Here is a 17,372-nt window from a genome sequence, read left to right on the forward strand (position 1 = left end):
TTGCTCTTAGAACTAGTGTTGTAGTTGAGCTAGCAGCTCCGACAAGCATTCTGGTGTCTATGAGCAACACCAGACTCAGTACCTAACCGTAGCAGTGTTGTGTAAAATGACAATATTGTCGTTAACTCTGAATATAGCTAATGCAGTTATCACCGCGTTATCATCCATTTGTTTACTAGCACAGAATAGGAACAAAGACTGAGCAACTTTAGTTTGATGTCGCCCCTCTGTCTTCTGTTATCACACTTAATAGACTACATTTAGTAGTGCTGTGATAAATATTTGTTATAATTACTTATCACTGGTTAACATGAACTATACCTCATACAAAAATAATGATTTTTAAGCAGTTAAAGCAGTTTTTTGCATTTAGTATGATTAACTAAAGGCTTTTTTAAGGCTTTTTGCTGGAAATATGCTCTGATATAGTTTCTTTTTTATGCAGACCTTATGAGGAAGTAATAGTCAGTGTTATTTAAAAAAAAAAAAAAACAGCAGCAACTTGACCATGCAAATTATCTTACTTATTTAGCCATGTGTTTCTTTTTTTCAGCAGGCATATGACAACTTAGAATCTGTCAAAGTCCTTGTAACCACTTTTATAGATGAGAAAGAGATTTGTAAAAAAAATTCTTAATGTCAGCAGTGCCAAAGACATCATAGGTCAAAGCCAAGCTCAGCACATGGGCTGTGTGCTTGATAGGTTGCTAAAGTATAACACTGATTTCATGGAATATATTGATGTTGACAATGAGGTAGACGTTAAGGACTTTGATAGATTCCATATCTTCCTGTCAGCCAGAGGGCCACCAATGGAAACCTCTCTTGGGGAGATTAGACAAAATCAGGTACACTTTGCATTTCTTCAGTTTCCTAAGTCATAAAATGTGTTTTAACAGTTATTAACTATTAGTCAGGATCAGATCTATTCACCAAGTAGCAACTAGAAGATAAAATCAATTTAATTATTATTCAGAATTTCTTTTAGTCATTGCGTTATAATCACGGTAATTAAGAAACCGCCTTCTTCTGCTGCAGCTTTTTGAGTAAACTCATGCTTCTATGCTCTGTGGAAATTTGCTGTCATGACTTTGAAGATTATTGCAGAGAGGTAAAGTGTCTGGTGTTGCCTTTACAGTCTACCATTACCACAGAAGAACAAAGTCAACCCCTGAGGTCACTACTCAAGAGGAAAGCCCCACAGATTCTTAAGGAGTATGAAACTACAGGTACCCTGTCAGTGCCATCGAGGAAGCTTCTTGTGAAGACTTGCATTGGGGATTTGGTGGAGAGGTGTGGTTAGTAAGTATAGCACCTTACTGCACTTTGTTAAAATTTTGCAATGAATGTTTTTCTTTAAAAATGTTGAAGTGCACAGGAGTAAAAAAAGGTTACCTTTATTTTCCAGTTACCCTCTTAGTGCAGAGAAGTTGACTGTAGCAAAAAGCATCATCACCACTTTTCCATCCCTGAGTGTCCGAGTGGCAGGACAGGGGGAAGGATTTGTAAGTAAATTTAGCATTTTAATAATGTAAATTCCACTACATACTTGCACTTGTTCCCACTTACTGTGTATCTTTTAACCTTTATCTCATTATTTATTAGAGCTTTTTTTTCTCAGTTAAAATTGCTCAGCTGTTACCCATATACCTCTGTCCTTTCTTCCTCAGGAGCATTATTATGATCCAGTCTCTCATTGTGGATTCCTAGAGACTAAACTGCGCAACCTTAGACGGAATCTCGACCAGGGGCAGAGACGTTATAAGAAGCGAAAAGTGACCAATGACTGTGGTGAAGACAAGAAGCTCAGGCAAGAGGATGGGAATACCAGCAGCACAGACGAGTGGGTCACCCTGATCAAAAGATTGCGGCCCTCAGCTGAGAACCTTCCAACTATCATGTCAGGCATGGAGGAAACATACACCAGTCGCAGAGCCTGGATTAGCAAGGACTCCCCCACTGCTGCTGAAATATTCAGAGAGTACCCACGGTTTTTGGACCTGCCAAGTCTGGTAAGTTGCTTGGTTCCCTGGTAATGGTTTATGTACTCCTTCTCCACTCAGTTGTGTATTGCATACAAAGTATGTAACAGGAGTGGATACATTTGGAGGTATGTTTATGAGCTCCTAGTGAATATTTTGAAAGTTTTATAATTTCAGAGTTGGATCTTTATTCACTGGGCTTTTATTACAATGAGCATCACGTTTCAAATGATCCAAAATCTTAGTTGTGCCACCAAATGACTATCTAATAGTAGGGTCATCAAATGACAATGCAGAAGGTGCTGCTCGTGGAACTGAAAAAGCGACAAAAAGATCGCCTGAATTTGTACGAAACTCTGCTTTCAGCAGCACTATTTTCAGCAAAAAAGCTCTACAGGACAAACCGCAGACAGACAAAATAAGAAATTGGCTGCTAGAAAGTTGAACATCAGCTAAAAAGTCCTAATTTTTTTCTCAGGGTCTGATGGGACCCAAATCATAGCTAAAATTAAGGAATAATAGAGTTGTATTCAAATACCACTCCAAGTAAATTGTTGTTTCGCTGTGTAGCTAAGCTTGATGTGGAAGTGGGTAACAGAAATGTGATACTGTAAGGTTTGATTTTAGCCATACAGCTACCAAATGGGCAGAATGTACTTTTAATTTCATGTATTTAATGCTTAATTGTAAACTTAAACACTTTTTTTCTCTCCATTAGCTGGACTTGGAGTTTGGCAAGCTTACCGGAGGAAAGGCGGACCTCTTTTTACGAAAATGGGAAGCCAGTATCATTCCGAAACTCAAATCAGTAGCTGCCCTGGAAACAAGAATGTCCTCTCTGTTGAAAGATTTTGAAGAGAAGACTGAAGGTATTTTTCCATCCCCCCCTTCCCCTTCGCCGCCTCACGTTTACTATTAGAAAGTAAGAAAAAGAGGATGATCAAATTAATAGTTCTGTTTACTGTCTTTAGATGACAAGTAAGTGAATGTTAAAGGCTGAATAGAAAAACTATACAAGAAGGGGTTATATTTTTAAATTTTGTTGTTCTTTTTTAAAGAAATTGTTAGATGCCACCCTTTGGTAAATGGATTGAAATATGTCTATGTTTACTGATGGTGGAGAATGAGGTCTATGGAGATGGTTGTAAGGAGAATTTAAATTATGTGGCCTTGGGCAACCTTATTAGCTGCACATATAAGCCAAATGAGGTGCCTTAAGCCTCTGCATTTCTGATTTCATCTATTCACAAAAGAAAAAGTCATTTTTGATGTACATCTCATAATTCATTAAATAACACATTTCTGTATTTTGAATACAGAAATGCATGTTCTCCCCGTGTTTGCGTGGGTTCTCTCCGGGTACTCCGGCTTCCTCCCACTGTCCAAAGACATGCACTTAGTTGGGATAGGTTAATTGGTTAATCCAAATTGCCCATAGGTGTGAATGTGCGACTGAATGTGAGTGCGAATGATTGTCTGTCTCTGTGTGTTGGCCCTGCGACAGACTAGCGACCTGTCCAGGGTGTACCCCGCCTCTCGCCCTATGACAGCTGGGATAGGCTCCAGCGCCCCCCGCGACCCTGAACAGGATAAGCGGACGCGAATGGATGGATGGATGTATTTTGAATAATTTTACATCTTGCTTTTCTTTGTTAGATGAGGCTTGTTACACTGCCCTTGTGGTGTTAACACACCTGCTCCCACCAGTTGGTGCCAGTCGTTGCAGCCTTAAATCAGCTATAACGCACTTGGTTGATTTTGCACTGGTATGTATTCTGTACAGTTCTCATGGTATTTACCTGAGGAAAGCATTTGTCAACACCTCACTGAAGACTTCTCTAAAAATCTGTCTTTATCTTCCCCATCTCCAAGCCTGGAACAAGTATTGCATCGCTTTGCAGTGATCCTGAAGCATCATCCACAACACACCAACCCCAGCTGATATGCATCGGTGATCTAAAGAGTGCAACCAGGCAGTACATCATTGTTGCTAAGAATGACAAAGTAACCATTCCTCTGAATGATGGCCTGACGTGTGCTGTGGATAAGCTTTTCAAACTGTACTGGGTATGTAACTTGTCCTATCCAGCACCGCTTGGCTCCGTCTTCACCTTCTTTGAGTTTGTCTATGACCTGCCGCTGTCCACCCAAAGGAAAACCAAAGTACTGGAGCTGATTGCACAGATTAAAGCATGCAAGTAAAATGTTCACCTGTCCAAAATGTAGAGAGTCTCTGTTCACAGAGGTGAGAAACCTCATTTGGCATCTTCGTCAAATACACTGCTTATCAGATGGACAAAACTTGAAAATTATATGTAGCCAAGATGGCTGCCCAAGGACGTATTATAACTTAAATTCATTTTCAAAGCACCTGCATAGATCTCATTCTACTTCATCTTCAATGGATGCTGACTCAGTTCAACCTTCTTACCAAGGAGAGACATCAAACAGTTCAGTTGAAACTGATGATCTAGTTCCTGATGTTTTGGAGATACCCAGTGATGTAGCAGGTGCAGTATCAAAGTTAAAAAACTATACTGATCTTGGTGAATGTGCTGCTTCTTTTATGGCACAGATGTATGCATCATCAAATATTACTTTAACAGATGTTACAAGAAGTGTAAACTGTACAAAGGAGTTACTTGAGAAAACTGTAGACTGTTTGCAACAGTCAACTGCTGCTTTGTTGAGTAGCTTGGATGTACCACAAGACAGCGAGGCTGTTCAAGCATTAATGAAGGAGTTTGAAAGTGCTAAAAACATATTTGAAGATGTAGACACGAAATACAAAATGAACAAATACTTCACTGAGAAGTTTTCCCTTGTTAAACCACAGGAAATCTTTCTGGGTCACAGGTCAGATACTGTAAGAAAAGATGGTCAGATGAAACAGGTTTTGGCAGCAGATACATGCCAGTATGTATCAGTCATTGAAACGCTCAAGTTTTTATTCCAACATGTGGACATTCAGGACTTCTTTGTTCAGAATAAGAAGAACACTGATGCCAAAATGCGTGATTACTGTGATGGCTCTCACTTTTCCTCACACCCATTGTTTAAAATGTACCCTGATGCTCTTCAAATACAACTTTACTTTGATGACTTTGAAACATCAAATCCTTTAGGTTCCAAGACAAAAATACATAAGCTAGGAGCTGTGTATTTTACCTTGAAGAATTTGCCACCAGAGTGGAATTCCTCACTTGCTAATATTCACCTGTGTCTTTTGTTTAACTCAATTGACAGAGAGGTATATGGATTTGACAAGATTTTGAAACCACTTCTTGATGACTTGAGATTTCTTGAAAATTCTGGTCTAATTGTGGATTTAAAAGGTCATAGCCATCAACTATATGGTACAGTTTGTGTGTTAACAGCAGATAATTTGGCAATTCATTCACTTTGTGGCTACCTTGAAAGTTTCTCTGCAAACAAATTCTGTCAGTTTTGCATGATTGACAAAGCAGATGCACAGTTGATATATGATGAAGACAAAGTTGAGTTGCGCACCAAAGACAGTTATCAGGAACATGTCAGCTTAAACGAACCAAGCAAAACTGGTGTGAAAGAGGACTCCTGTCTGAATAACCTTAAGTATTTTCATGTAACACAAAACATAAGTGTTGATATCATGCATGATGTACTTGAAGGTGTAGCCCCTTTAGAGGTTAAGCTAATGCTTCGCCATTTCATTTATGAGGAGAAGTTGTTGACTTTGGAACAGCTAAATGAGAGGATTTCCAGTTTTCAATATGGATATGGAGACATTAAAAACAAGCCAAGTGTTATAATGAACTTGAGAAACAGTGAGAGTGCATTAAAACAGACAGCATCTCAAATGTGGTGCCTTTTACTGGTCTTGCCCTTTTTGTTGGGAGATTGTGTAGACCGAAAAAGTCAACATTGGCATTTATTGATTTTACTGAGAGAGATATGCAGTATCATCTTTGCACCAGTCGTTACAAGGGGACTTGCAGTATTCCTAAAAGAACTGATAATAGAGCACCATACTCTTTTCAAACAGCTGTATGCCACAAATCTTATTCCGAAACATCATTTTATGATACATTATCCAAGGATGATGGTTTTGTTTGGACCTCTGTCTAAACTTTGGTGTATGCGATTTGAAGCCAAGCACAATCCATTTAAAAGACTCGCACATTCAGTTTGTAACTTCAAAAATGTGTCAAAAACATTGGCTTTTAAACATCAGGTTCAACACATGTATCACTATAAGCATAGTGATAATCTAGCTAAGAAAATGGATGTGCCCAATGCCTATCTAGTTAGTGTGGGGTCACTGAAAAAAGCAGATGTCTTGTTAGACAACTTGAGATTAACCCTTGAACAAGACCTTTCTCTGACTAGTACTGTTTTTGTGTCACACAGTATTGATGTATACGGCCAGACTTATAGAACTGGTTCTGTACTGACATTAAGAAGAGACTTTAGAGAAGAGCCTTTGTTTGGTGAAGTCATTCATATCTTGCCACAGTCAGTTAATGAGTCTGTTTTCGTGTTTGTGAGGATTCTGAAAGTCAGCTTCTTCGATGACCATTTTTATGCCTATGCAGTGGAAAGGTCAGACGAATATGAACTGATTACATTGGCTGACATTTTTGATTTTCGGCCTTTATATATAGTGACAAGCTTTGATGCTAATAAGCTGTATTTAAACCCAAGGTACAAAATTGTATAACCTGGATGCTATATTTGCCAAAATGTAAATATATTTTTCTGTTTGCATGCAACTGCACATTTGTTGAATGTTGACAATTTGTTGAAGATGACAACTGTTACCTTTAAAAAAAGTTAATTCATGTATTGTCTGGACATGATTATATGAGAACATATATATATTTGACATTTTAATGATCTAGAAAGTTAGAAAGTTAGTCAGATATTAATTTTGTTTGATTTTGTCGAGTAAAAATTGTAATATAGCTTTGGCTAAAATTGAATTTAATACATTTTAATTGAAAAGATTCTGAAAACTTGTTTATTCAGTTTGTAATAATTTATAATATGCTAAGTAACAAATGGAATTCAATAAATGTATAATATATACTATCTTTTTTCTCCTTTTTTTTAAAAAGAAAAATGAAATGCACACATTTTAACACATCTTTGTGTCAAAATAACGCATCCTTGTGTTGACTTTTTTTAACACAGAAGATGTGTTAAAGGAGCAGACACATTAATTGTGTTAAAACTGACACATCATGTGTTGTCCCTGAGCTGATGCAGCACATGTGTTAAAATTTAACACATGATGTGTCAATTTTAACACATCCTTTCTAAGAGTGCAGAATACACCCAGGACACACTGAAGGTATTACATGTCTCAGCTTAGATTTTATGCACACAGAAATATGATGAAAACTATTAAAAATGTCAGTTATGTGGATTCCTTAAAAATGTGTCAGCTTTGCCTGGTAGAGGTTACACTGGACCTCCTTTTATTTTGTTTTTGCAGAAGTTCACACAGTCATTTCCAACGCATCTCGAAGACAGTTAGAAATTCTAAGTTGTTGACTTGATACTAAGACCAGACACCACACTTATAAGAGGAATAGGTTCTCTTGGTGGAGACAGAAGTTTTTGTTCCGTTTACTTCAAAGGTGCACTCTTTAATTGTTCAGATAACCTTCCTTTCAGTTAAAATGTGAAACCACAGCCAAAGGCCAGTAATTAACATGTCATCTTATCATTTATTTTCTGTGAAAACATTCATATTTATATAAAAACACACTTTAGAAATGAGACAAAAATCAAAATTTATGCAAATCTTAGCTTTCTAGTCAAAGTGTAAAAAGGCTATAATTTAAAAAGAACCCTTAAAGTTCTGAGAAGAAAGGGATGTTATGTGGTTTAACTATTGCAGAAACAAAGTATCACATGAATAGGGAAAAGGTGGAGAGGCTATATAAATTCCCTGTTCCTATTTTTTATATGTCTTTGAAAATATGACACCACTTCTCTGCTGTCAAGCCAGGAGTTTCCTCTTCATGGTCAGTCTATAAATAATTTGGTAGCCGTCATCCCAGCCGTAAAGCTGCTTCTCCTCAGGGTTGTATTTCAGACTAGCGTGGGCCCCGTACCTCCTGGGGAAGTAGATGAGTGGAGCCTCTTCACTGAGCACCATGTCGTTGACGTCAAAGACACACTGAACCCGCGAGCGACTGGCCAGACGGGTGTTGTAAACGACATAGACAGTCCCGCACACTACAAAAGCCGCCTCTGCATTTTCCCGCGGGCATCGAGTGTCCCAGATTTGCTCTATATCAAGAGTGGCAGCGTCCATCTTTGCTAGGCTGATGGTTAGTTCACTGTCACTGGGGGCATACAAGAGCCAGAGACCCCCATCATCAGCTGCAAGGTCTGCAACAGTCTCTGGATTGAGGTTGTACACAGTGGCACGGCCCTCCACAGGGAACATGGCAGTTTCTGTCACTGAGCCACTCAGAAGGTCATATTTAACCACCTGCATATCTGCTTCAGCCTCCTGCTTTATGTAATACAAATAGCCATTGTAAACAGCGCTACCAGGGCCGCTCCATTCAGAGGGAAGCCTGATGCTTCTGCTGCCTGTGACTCCCAGGGAGCGTGAAAAGTCAAGTACAGATTTGAATTGGTAGATGGTGTTTCCTGATGTGCCATTAAAAATGTAAACCTTGGAGGATCTCGGGTCTCTGGTCCACATGCCCTTGGGACTGCCCACTCGCTTCATGATTTTCACTGATCGGATGCCAGAAATTATTTCCACACAGTCTGCAGCAAGAGAGAAAAAAAACACAGAAGAGGATATTGGTGAAGTGGAAAGAGCCACTGGTTATGTTCACATATTTTAAATTAATGGGCTATTCATATACTGCATATACTTTAAATTATGTACATATATATTTTAACTGACCAGTACATCCATCTAGTCAGCTGCTCCAGTTGCAGATCATATTTGCCAGTCAGTTAATAATACCAGACATTATTTTTGTTAGTGCTGCAGGTCATTTCCATTTCCAGTAAATATCCCAGACCTGCCCAACAAACCCCCAAAATTTCCTCTAGAAGGAAGGAAAAAGCAACAACAAACCTCCTGTTTGAAAATGCCAGAAACCTGAAATGTTTATATGATAAGCTGTAACTATCTCAGGTTATCTGAAATATCATTTCAGATAAAAAGCACCTAATACAAAATATAACATTTAATAACCTTTATTGCAGTGCCCATCATACTGTTCCTCTACAATTTTACTACCACAGAAAAAAATACCCTCTGATAGTTTAATTTAAAAAAACAAATAATAATAATAATAATAATAATAATAATAGCAAACGCAATAAAAAAAATAACAAAAGCTGTAAACTAAAAATGTAGTGATAACACCTCCATAAATTACACCTGTGACAACAACATTATTGTCACTGTCACTCTGTTAACAACATAGACTGATTATAAGATTACTTAGCTTTATACATGAATCTATGCAGAGCCTACAACATAGACTGTTTATACTTTTACATGGCATGTCTGCGTTGTCTGCCACCAGAACAACGCTTTTGTTCAGTTGCTCCAAGAAACACTGAGACTGTAACGTGAAAATCACAAGTTCGCTTAGTCCATTTGTTTCACAAGAGAGCTGCTGGATGTAAGTTTGAGCTATTTTTTTAATCGACCCTCATTAATGTGCCATTGTCTGTGTAGTGTAATTGCTTTTCTTACTGTAATCCATGTGACTGATTACCTGGTTAAAGGGAAATAAAACAGACCAAACTGGAAAACAGCTGGAAAGAGTTGCATCTATATTCTAAACCTCATGTCAAAACAGACATTATAGAATTGTATAAATATATAGAAATGTAAAAAAAAACAAAAAAACAAACAGTGGAATTAATAAAAACATAATTTAAACATATTTTTCCTATTTAGTTTCATTAGCATGTTTCAGTAAAGTGCAACTCTTCAACTAAAATGTGTATTTGCAGCCTTTCACCCAGCAGCCTGTGGTCATTTCTATCTGGCTCTCTAAATTAAAGGCAAATTCAAACCAGTCGGGGAATTGGGCTCAGACTCATGAGTGCAGCACAAGGGCAGAATGAAGAGAAAGAAGACTAATATCGTTCTTTTGCCAAAATATACACAAAACGGAAGCCCCAATGGCATGTGTGCCAGCATTGTGCTTGCAAAAGCTGAACCGGGTCTCTACAATGCAGTAAAGTTCATTCTGGGTCACTTCACAGACGTTCACAATGGAGAACTGTGTGCAGAGATCATTCCGGCGAACATGAGAATAATGTCACTGACCTCAGGCCACTTTCTGTCCTTCCCTCCATGAATAGATTGCACACAAAAGCTAATATAGAAGGCTGTTGTTCAATCATAGACTTGATTTTGATTTTGAGAATACTGTGTATGACCATCATTATGAGCCTAAGCAAAGGGTTTATGATATTACAGCCTAATCCTTGAATTAATGTGTTATTGATTGGCTTGTAAAGTCAGCCAGTAAAATAAAGAAATCAATACTTTTTTCATTTGCCTTGCAAGGAGAGTAAATGGCACCAAAGCAATTTAATGATCTATCATTGGGGGATTTTAGTTTTTGGAACCATTTAAGTGCAAAAATTATACATCTTCGGCTTAATGTGCCACATTCGCTTAAATCTGCCACGTGGAGTAGGAATTAAAAACTGATTTCACAACTTTTTACATCATGTTTCAACCAAGCTAGTATTACCTGAGTTAATGACTCAGTGCAGCAGTTGTATTGCAGCACCGTTTGCAGCAGTTCGCCTTGGGACGTGATGATTATAATGACAAACGCTGCGCTCAAACAGTGCAAACAGGGGAGTAGCTCTGCGGAAATAAATGAGTTGCATAAAGCCAGAATTCTACTGGAAAACATGACTGCACAGTGACTCAAAGCACTCTGCTAAATGACTTGTAACAGTGCCGTGTTTGTTTCCCATTTTCCAGAGGCATGGCTCTTCCGAGACTCTCTCTGCAGAAGGAATGGTGTGGAACCCGGTCCTGTAGATGTGTAGCTCTAAATATATACATCCCAAAGGATCTGACTGTGTCATTCCTTCACTGTGAATTAAAATAAAAGATCAAAGACCTGAAGAGGACATTTTTGCTGAGATGTATGTGTACCCCGCAGCTCACCAGAGACTCTAGACTGCAGCTCCTCCCACTCTTCTTCTTCCTCTTCCTCACCTCTGCTTTCCTCCATCTCCCAGGCCTCCTGCTCCACTACCTTATCTGCCCTGTTCGTGCAGGCCCGAGGGGACATCTGGGTTTCCACGTAATCCATCTCTTGTTCCACTCGGTCCACTCGAGCAGCTGCTCCTTCCAAGTCTTTGAAGAGCATGCTGTGGTGATTCTTTAGTCCATCCATGGCTTCGGCAGTCAGCTTTTTGAAATCCTTCATCTCTGTGTGGTACCGATGGGATTGCTCATGCCACAGCTGCATGCGGTCCTGTCAGACGTGCAGAAAGCAACACAAGTGTAAAAATGTATTGAAAAATGTGTTTTTGTCTCTTTTTTATTCAAACCAGATGACAAGGAAAAAAACTGTGTTTACACTGTAGCAAACGCTGAGGTCATCAGTTTGATACAAAATAAAATTCCTGCCATGACAAAAGTATAAATGATGTATCCTGTCCATTTTCTGCTGCTGATGTAAAATTTTGAGTCTGTTTGATGACCAATCTCACTCTGTGTGGTTTCAGAGTAAATTTCTTTGATGCTTTAGTTTTAATTCCAGGAAGCTTTGATGTTGTCCATCTTTATAGTATCTTTGCAAACATTCATTTCATCTAGAAAATTAATCCCAGTTATTTTGAGTGCTACTGTTACTTATTTTACACCAACACAGTATCTGTGCCCAGGACTGTATTGTTAGAGCCAATTCTTCCTTGGTGCCCTTTGAAAACTAGTCTACATTTGGACAGGTTTGATAAAAAACTCTCTGTGCTGTTATGTAGTGGAAGTTTAAGAAAATACCTTCAGAATAAAAGCATGGTGGAAGAGATCTGTGAGTTTCATTTGCAAATCACTTTATGCAGTTTTCTTCCAGTGTTTGTAGGGCTGTGCAGTTAATTAAATTTAAACAGAATAATAAAATTCAATTAGAACTTAATCAGTAAAACATTTTTTTCTGGCCTATTGTTTTCTGAAGTATATAGCATTGTCATTTTGTGATTTATTCTGGTGGAGTTTTTTTATTGTATGTGGATGCAACCTGCTGCAGATTGAATGAAAATTGGACACACAACTGCATCTATAGAAGAGATGTAGGAGGAAGAGATTTTGGCTTTGAAAGTAAAATTTCTTGCGATTTGATTTGAAGTTGTGGAAGTGTTCCACAAGATAAATGATCTTTGAAGAGTAACTTGCAGGAAATAAATGCCAGGAAAAATAAGATTGATTTCATTTTCGGAAAGAATACATTTATATGTCATGACATGAACAAGAAGGAAAAGTTAGCAGAAGTAATTTTTGCTCCTGATGTGGGTTTGACTGGCAAGATCGCTAAAATAATTTAGTCACTCACCTTAAACTCTTAAGGGTTTTTATTATTTTTCCCATTGAAGAAGTGGTAGGACTTTTTAAGGAAACGCAAGTAACCATGTTTTTGTTTTTTTGTGTATAGGTTTAAAATGCCGTATTGTTTTGTAATTTTGGTTACATATTGAACACAAAGGGTTAAATCGGTGAAAGAATACAAATAAAATGACCATTCAAACCACATTCAGCCTGCAGGCTCATGTCCTCTGTGCCACCTTTAACTTGATCTTCTAGCTGCTGCAGATCTGGCTCTATTTTTCTCCATTTGCCACGTTGCTTTGTAATGGCTAGTTACTTGAATAGAGTCTTTGTATATGTAATTTCAATTTTCAATCCCCCTAATTAGTCTACAAAAGCCCAATATGTATCCTACCAGCATGACATTTCTCATTGTGGTTCACCAGTCAGAGACCAAAACTGGGAACACTCCACTGAGTTCAGGCAAGTCTCAGGTTTATAACCTAAATGTCCATCTTTGGTATAAGTAAAGTTAGCATGTTGACTATTTTAAGCTTAAAATGGAACTAAATGACACTGCCTCAATAAAAGGCACAATTAAACAGATAGCATTAAATTGCTACGCAGAATACTTATGAAAAGTTACAATCATAAACCTAAGGCTTGCTTACAGTGAGCTATCGAATTCATCACACTTGATACTGTAAATATTGGAAGATACCAGTAAATGAATGGTTCCTTTATCACAACATCTGTGCATTTCTACAGTTATAACTGACAGCAAGCTGACAGATGAATAATGAGTTGAGGTATATACCTGGTTCTAATGTTCATCTACAACAAACCCCAAGCAAGAAAGAAGTACGAGGACAGTCAGCTGCAACTGACACCAAAAATTGAATGGCAGCTTGGAAAAGTTTTGCCTTGTCAGATGAGTCTCAAGTTCTGCTGCAAATGTGGCATGAATAATGTGAAAGCATAGATAATGGTCTGGAGGATATCTTCTTGGCACACTTACACCCCTTAATACAAGTTCTTTAAATGCCACAGCCTACCTGAGTATTGTTGCTGACCACCCTATGCCTTTATGATCACTGTATCCATCCTCTGATGACTCATTCCAGCAGGATAACACACCATGTCTCAAACTCGAATAATCTCAAACTGGTTTCTTGAACATGACAATAAGTACACTGTACTCAAATGGCCTCCATAGTCACCAGATCTCAATCCAACAGTACGCCTCAGGGATGTGCTGGACAGATGTCAGTAGCATGTCAATATGGACTAAATTCTCAGAGGAATGTTTCCAGCACTTTGTGTTCGTGCCACATTAAGAAGAAATGTGTTATTAATCACTTTGAGAATAAAGTGGAGAATGAGTGTAGATGAGTTAGTGAAATCGCCCTTTAGAATTGGTTTCAGTAACAAGGAAATTGTTTCTTTCAGCTCATAAACACAGTGTGGTGTGTTTATGAGCTGGACGATGAAACGATGGTGCAGAAAGCTGCATCTGGTCAGAAGGAAAAGAAACACAGAAACTTGAGTGGGAAATGGCTGGTAATGGACAGATGCAAGGATAGCGATGGTTACGCCCTTGTGTAATATAGAGGATGTATGAGCATAGATAAGAGGATAGATGGCTGATCAGTCTGTTTCACTGACTCATCTACACAAGGCATTTTGTAGAGGGTATAGCGGCCGTGGAGGACTAAAAAAGTGGCTGGTGAATGTAAGCAAGTAAACTTTAGAAACTAGTATATTAGTATTTTTCACATTGGTAAGGATAATGCATTTACAGCCCAAGACTCAGTCGTGTTTCCAACTATAAACACTGTGGGAGGGTAAGATTTCCCTGTTTCAATCAATCAATTATCGCCTAAACTAAATAGAAAGGAGCACTGTATTTCTCAGCACATGACTGACACAGTGAGAGTGACAGGTGAATTATTTAGACTGAGATGTAATAACTGATAGCTCCCCTGCCTCCTTCCTCCTTTACATTGCTGTGAGCCTGTGGACAAATGGAAATGAAAGTTCAATGAAAGCTTGCTGATGAATTGCTGTGTTCATATCAATGCAAAGGTTGAGCCAGTATATTGGAATTGAGACTGGAGGAAAACCACAGGGGGGAAGTGAGTGGGATTTAACTTTAAATTTATTTATTTCACGCTTATAACAGTTTTAAGGATGACATCGTTGCAACGGAGCCACACAGTTTGACTCTGTAAATGTAAACCGAAAGAATAAAGGAATTATTTAAATTACCCCCTTAGGTGAGCAGATATTTAATCCTCAAGTCAACATAAGTGTTTGACTTGCACAAACTTTCATGACATTGATATAACATGTAGCCTCATGAGAGCCACTTTAAAGAAAAACAATACTGAACACTCGGTAATTCGATTCTTTCCTCGAGGCTCTTTGTTTACTGCAGCTTCATTCTACCTCTGAAGAACACATTTCTCGGTTAGGCTGTTGGGATGTTTGATGCCACAGCCACAAAGGTTGGGCTTGTACTCATTACTGGTGTGTCACTATCTTAAACCCTGAAGAAAATGTAATATTGTTGGACAGAGAAGGAGAGGGCTGCATGCATCAAATGATGTTCCCCCCGGAGGCTGCTGTAGAGCTGATGAGCTGGGCAGACATCGCATTAATTGCTTTGCATTAGGAAAGGCATTAAATTCAAATCAAAAAAAGAGGAGGAGGCAGTCAACTGTTGTTTATGATGTTTTTATGACTACACAGAGATCTGAGCTGCCATTTAAAGCATAAGTCACTTAAAGGACAGTCGATTCTTACCTCAATAGCCAACAATCTGTTCTCCAGATAATCCATCAGCCCCTGGTAGTAATACTGGGCACCAGTGAAAGTCCAGGCAGTGGAAATGAGGAGGGCAAACAGCAGCTTCATTGTAAGCCGATCAATGGAACAGCTGAGTTTCTTTCTTTCTCCAAGTTTTAGAGGATTCTTCGGGGTGATGTTTGCCTCTGCAGAGTTGTCCTTAGTGTCAAACAACCCATCAACGCTCATATGTAGCGTGCAGTAGAAGAATAAGTTTCAGCTGCACATGCAAAAAGGTGAGAGGCATAGAAAGAGTAAGAGGCCACTCGGAGAGTTTCCGATTATTTGACCGCTCTCACTTTGCTGGAATGTTTTCACAAACTCTCAGGGAGGAGCCTTGTGCCTCTTACCCCTCTCTATCCCAAAAAAAGTGAATGTGCTGCACTCACTTTGTACTTGTTGTACACACTCCCGGAGACATGTAAGGAATACAGAACAAACAGAACTCGATACAAGTGCCGCTCTACTCCGATTACTTTTTTACTCAAAGAAACTTTATCATACTTTGTAAGTTTAGCACTCAGTAAACAGCTTTTAGCTTCTTTTTCAGTCTCTGACACCTTTAAGGTTTCTGTCTCCTGCAACTACTTGACATGCAGCTGAATAATGGAATCAGCCAATCCAATCCCCTGTTGGGTGATATTAACTTTCTGTTGCTGCTAAGATGATCTTCTTAGCATTTTGAAGAACCAACTGTGAGCTGTGTTGAGAGGGACAACGATGCCAACGCTACAGCTCAGAAATGGCACAAAGCTAGATTTAAGCTCAAGCTGTGACTCTAACACACATTACTGGAGATGACTGTACCTGGAGAGACTCGGTATCAGGAAACTGTGTGGCGACAAAAGGTAAATAAACTCAGGAAGTAAATAGGACTAATGAAATATAACCAACAAATTTGTCACATACACAATCATACAGGGTACATGTAGTGAAATGCTCTATGTCCGAGCTGCGGACAGGCTGCAGACGTAGCCATGCCATTCCTGGGCTTGGTTTTAGCACAGGGGCCTAGCTAAGACTCTTACTGGATACCGGGTGGGAATCACTTGCAACTTGCAACTCCCGCTCCAAAGGTGTGTAGTCTTACCACTACACTATCCAGCTGCTCCAGCTGCATATCCAACCAACATGTGCAAGAAGGTAAAAGCAGAGTGTTTGTTTCTTTGCAAACAAACTCTACCACATTATTTTTGTCCACTGGTAAAACTGTAATGCAATGGATTACTTTAGTGGTAGTAATCATCAGTCATCATCAAGTAAGGTAGTCACTTATACAACATGATACTCATGCACAGCATTCCTCCCACCAATCATAAACTTGCCCATAAAATGAAAACTTTGACAGACATTCAAACATTCAATTCATACATTTTGTTGAAAAGGGGAAAGTTTAAAAAAAGAATCTTTCACATTACAGTGATTAAAATGTCAATATTCTAAAATAATAACAGTAATTTTGGTAACAATGGTTGTGTTTGTCTTGGATGTCTAGATCACCTGTAGCTACACTGACTGCAAGTGAAATTTTACCTTGAGAATAATAAAGCCTCCTTCAGAGTGAAGAGCACAGAGACTTGGAAACTAAAACAGGTTTTAAAAAGAGGAAAAAGACAGAAAAATTAATCATATTTTTTATGCTGATGAAAAAAACAAAAACTAATTCCAGCTACCCACAAGGAGCACAGACATGGCACACTAGTGACCAAGAATAAGGGGAAGACAGGACTATTTATACACAAAGGGTAGATTAGGCAAGACAGCTGGGGAGGAAATGAGAACAATCAAGACAGTCGCAGGGATGGGAACTGATTAACCCAAGTAAAACAGAAAATAAGACCAGCAGACGAAATACAGAGACAAGAAAACTCAAACTGAACACAATACAAATTGACACTGGGGAGACTGGAATGATAAACTCAAGACAGAAATGAAAATGTAATAATATTACCAAACTGAAAGGAAGTACAAGAAGGATTAGTGCCAATATATGAAGTCAGAACTAGAAAACATGAGTA

The 17,372-nt window shown here is 38.6% G+C and overlaps 2 protein-coding genes across 2 annotated transcripts; one reads left to right on the top strand and one right to left on the bottom strand.

The window, feature by feature from the left end:
* The first annotated feature begins 446 nt into the window (after window positions 1–446).
* LOC120737376 lies at window positions 447–6,169 on the top strand. Its single transcript, XM_040038026.1, has 7 exons — window positions 447–848; window positions 1,139–1,302; window positions 1,409–1,505; window positions 1,671–2,012; window positions 2,701–2,851; window positions 3,639–3,748; window positions 3,855–6,169. Exons 1-7 carry the CDS (start codon window positions 606–608, stop codon window positions 4,182–4,184), a joined length of 1,437 nt encoding a protein of 478 aa, XP_039893960.1. The 5' UTR covers window positions 447–605; the 3' UTR covers window positions 4,185–6,169.
* Window positions 6,170–7,294: 1,125 nt separating this feature from the next.
* On the bottom strand, window positions 7,295–15,668 carry olfml3a (olfactomedin-like 3a). The gene is made up of 3 exons (XM_040038027.1): window positions 15,313–15,668; window positions 11,146–11,458; window positions 7,295–8,753 (listed from the first exon to the last, which is right to left on the bottom strand). Exons 1-3 carry the CDS (start codon window positions 15,541–15,543, stop codon window positions 7,969–7,971), a joined length of 1,329 nt encoding a protein of 442 aa, XP_039893961.1. The 5' UTR covers window positions 15,544–15,668; the 3' UTR covers window positions 7,295–7,968.
* Window positions 15,669–17,372: the final 1,704 nt, after the last annotated feature.

The sequence above is a fragment of the Simochromis diagramma genome, unplaced genomic scaffold (genome assembly GCF_900408965.1).
Source record: "Simochromis diagramma unplaced genomic scaffold, fSimDia1.1 OVJJ01000061.1, whole genome shotgun sequence".
NCBI classification, from domain to species: domain Eukaryota; kingdom Metazoa; phylum Chordata; class Actinopteri; order Cichliformes; family Cichlidae; genus Simochromis; species Simochromis diagramma.

Excerpts from the sequence above, each read along its gene's own strand:
- LOC120737376 (XM_040038026.1), top strand. The coding sequence starts at position 606 with ATGAGAAAGAGATTTGTAAAAAAAATTCTTAATGTCAGCAGTGCCAAA. Across the intron at positions 1,506-1,670 it reads CAGGACAGGGGGAAGGATTT|GAGCATTATTATGATCCAGT; the intron begins GTAAGTAAATTT and ends TTTCTTCCTCAG. Across the intron at positions 2,013-2,700 it reads TTTTGGACCTGCCAAGTCTG|CTGGACTTGGAGTTTGGCAA; the intron begins GTAAGTTGCTTG and ends TCTCTCCATTAG.
- olfml3a (XM_040038027.1), bottom strand. The coding sequence starts at position 15,543 with ATGAGCGTTGATGGGTTGTTTGACACTAAGGACAACTCTGCAGAGGCA. Across the intron at positions 11,459-15,312 it reads ACAGATTGTTGGCTATTGAG|GACCGCATGCAGCTGTGGCA; the intron begins GTAAGAATCGAC and ends CACGTCTGACAG. Across the intron at positions 8,754-11,145 it reads GCTGCAGTCTAGAGTCTCTG|ACTGTGTGGAAATAATTTCT; the intron begins GTGAGCTGCGGG and ends CTCTTGCTGCAG.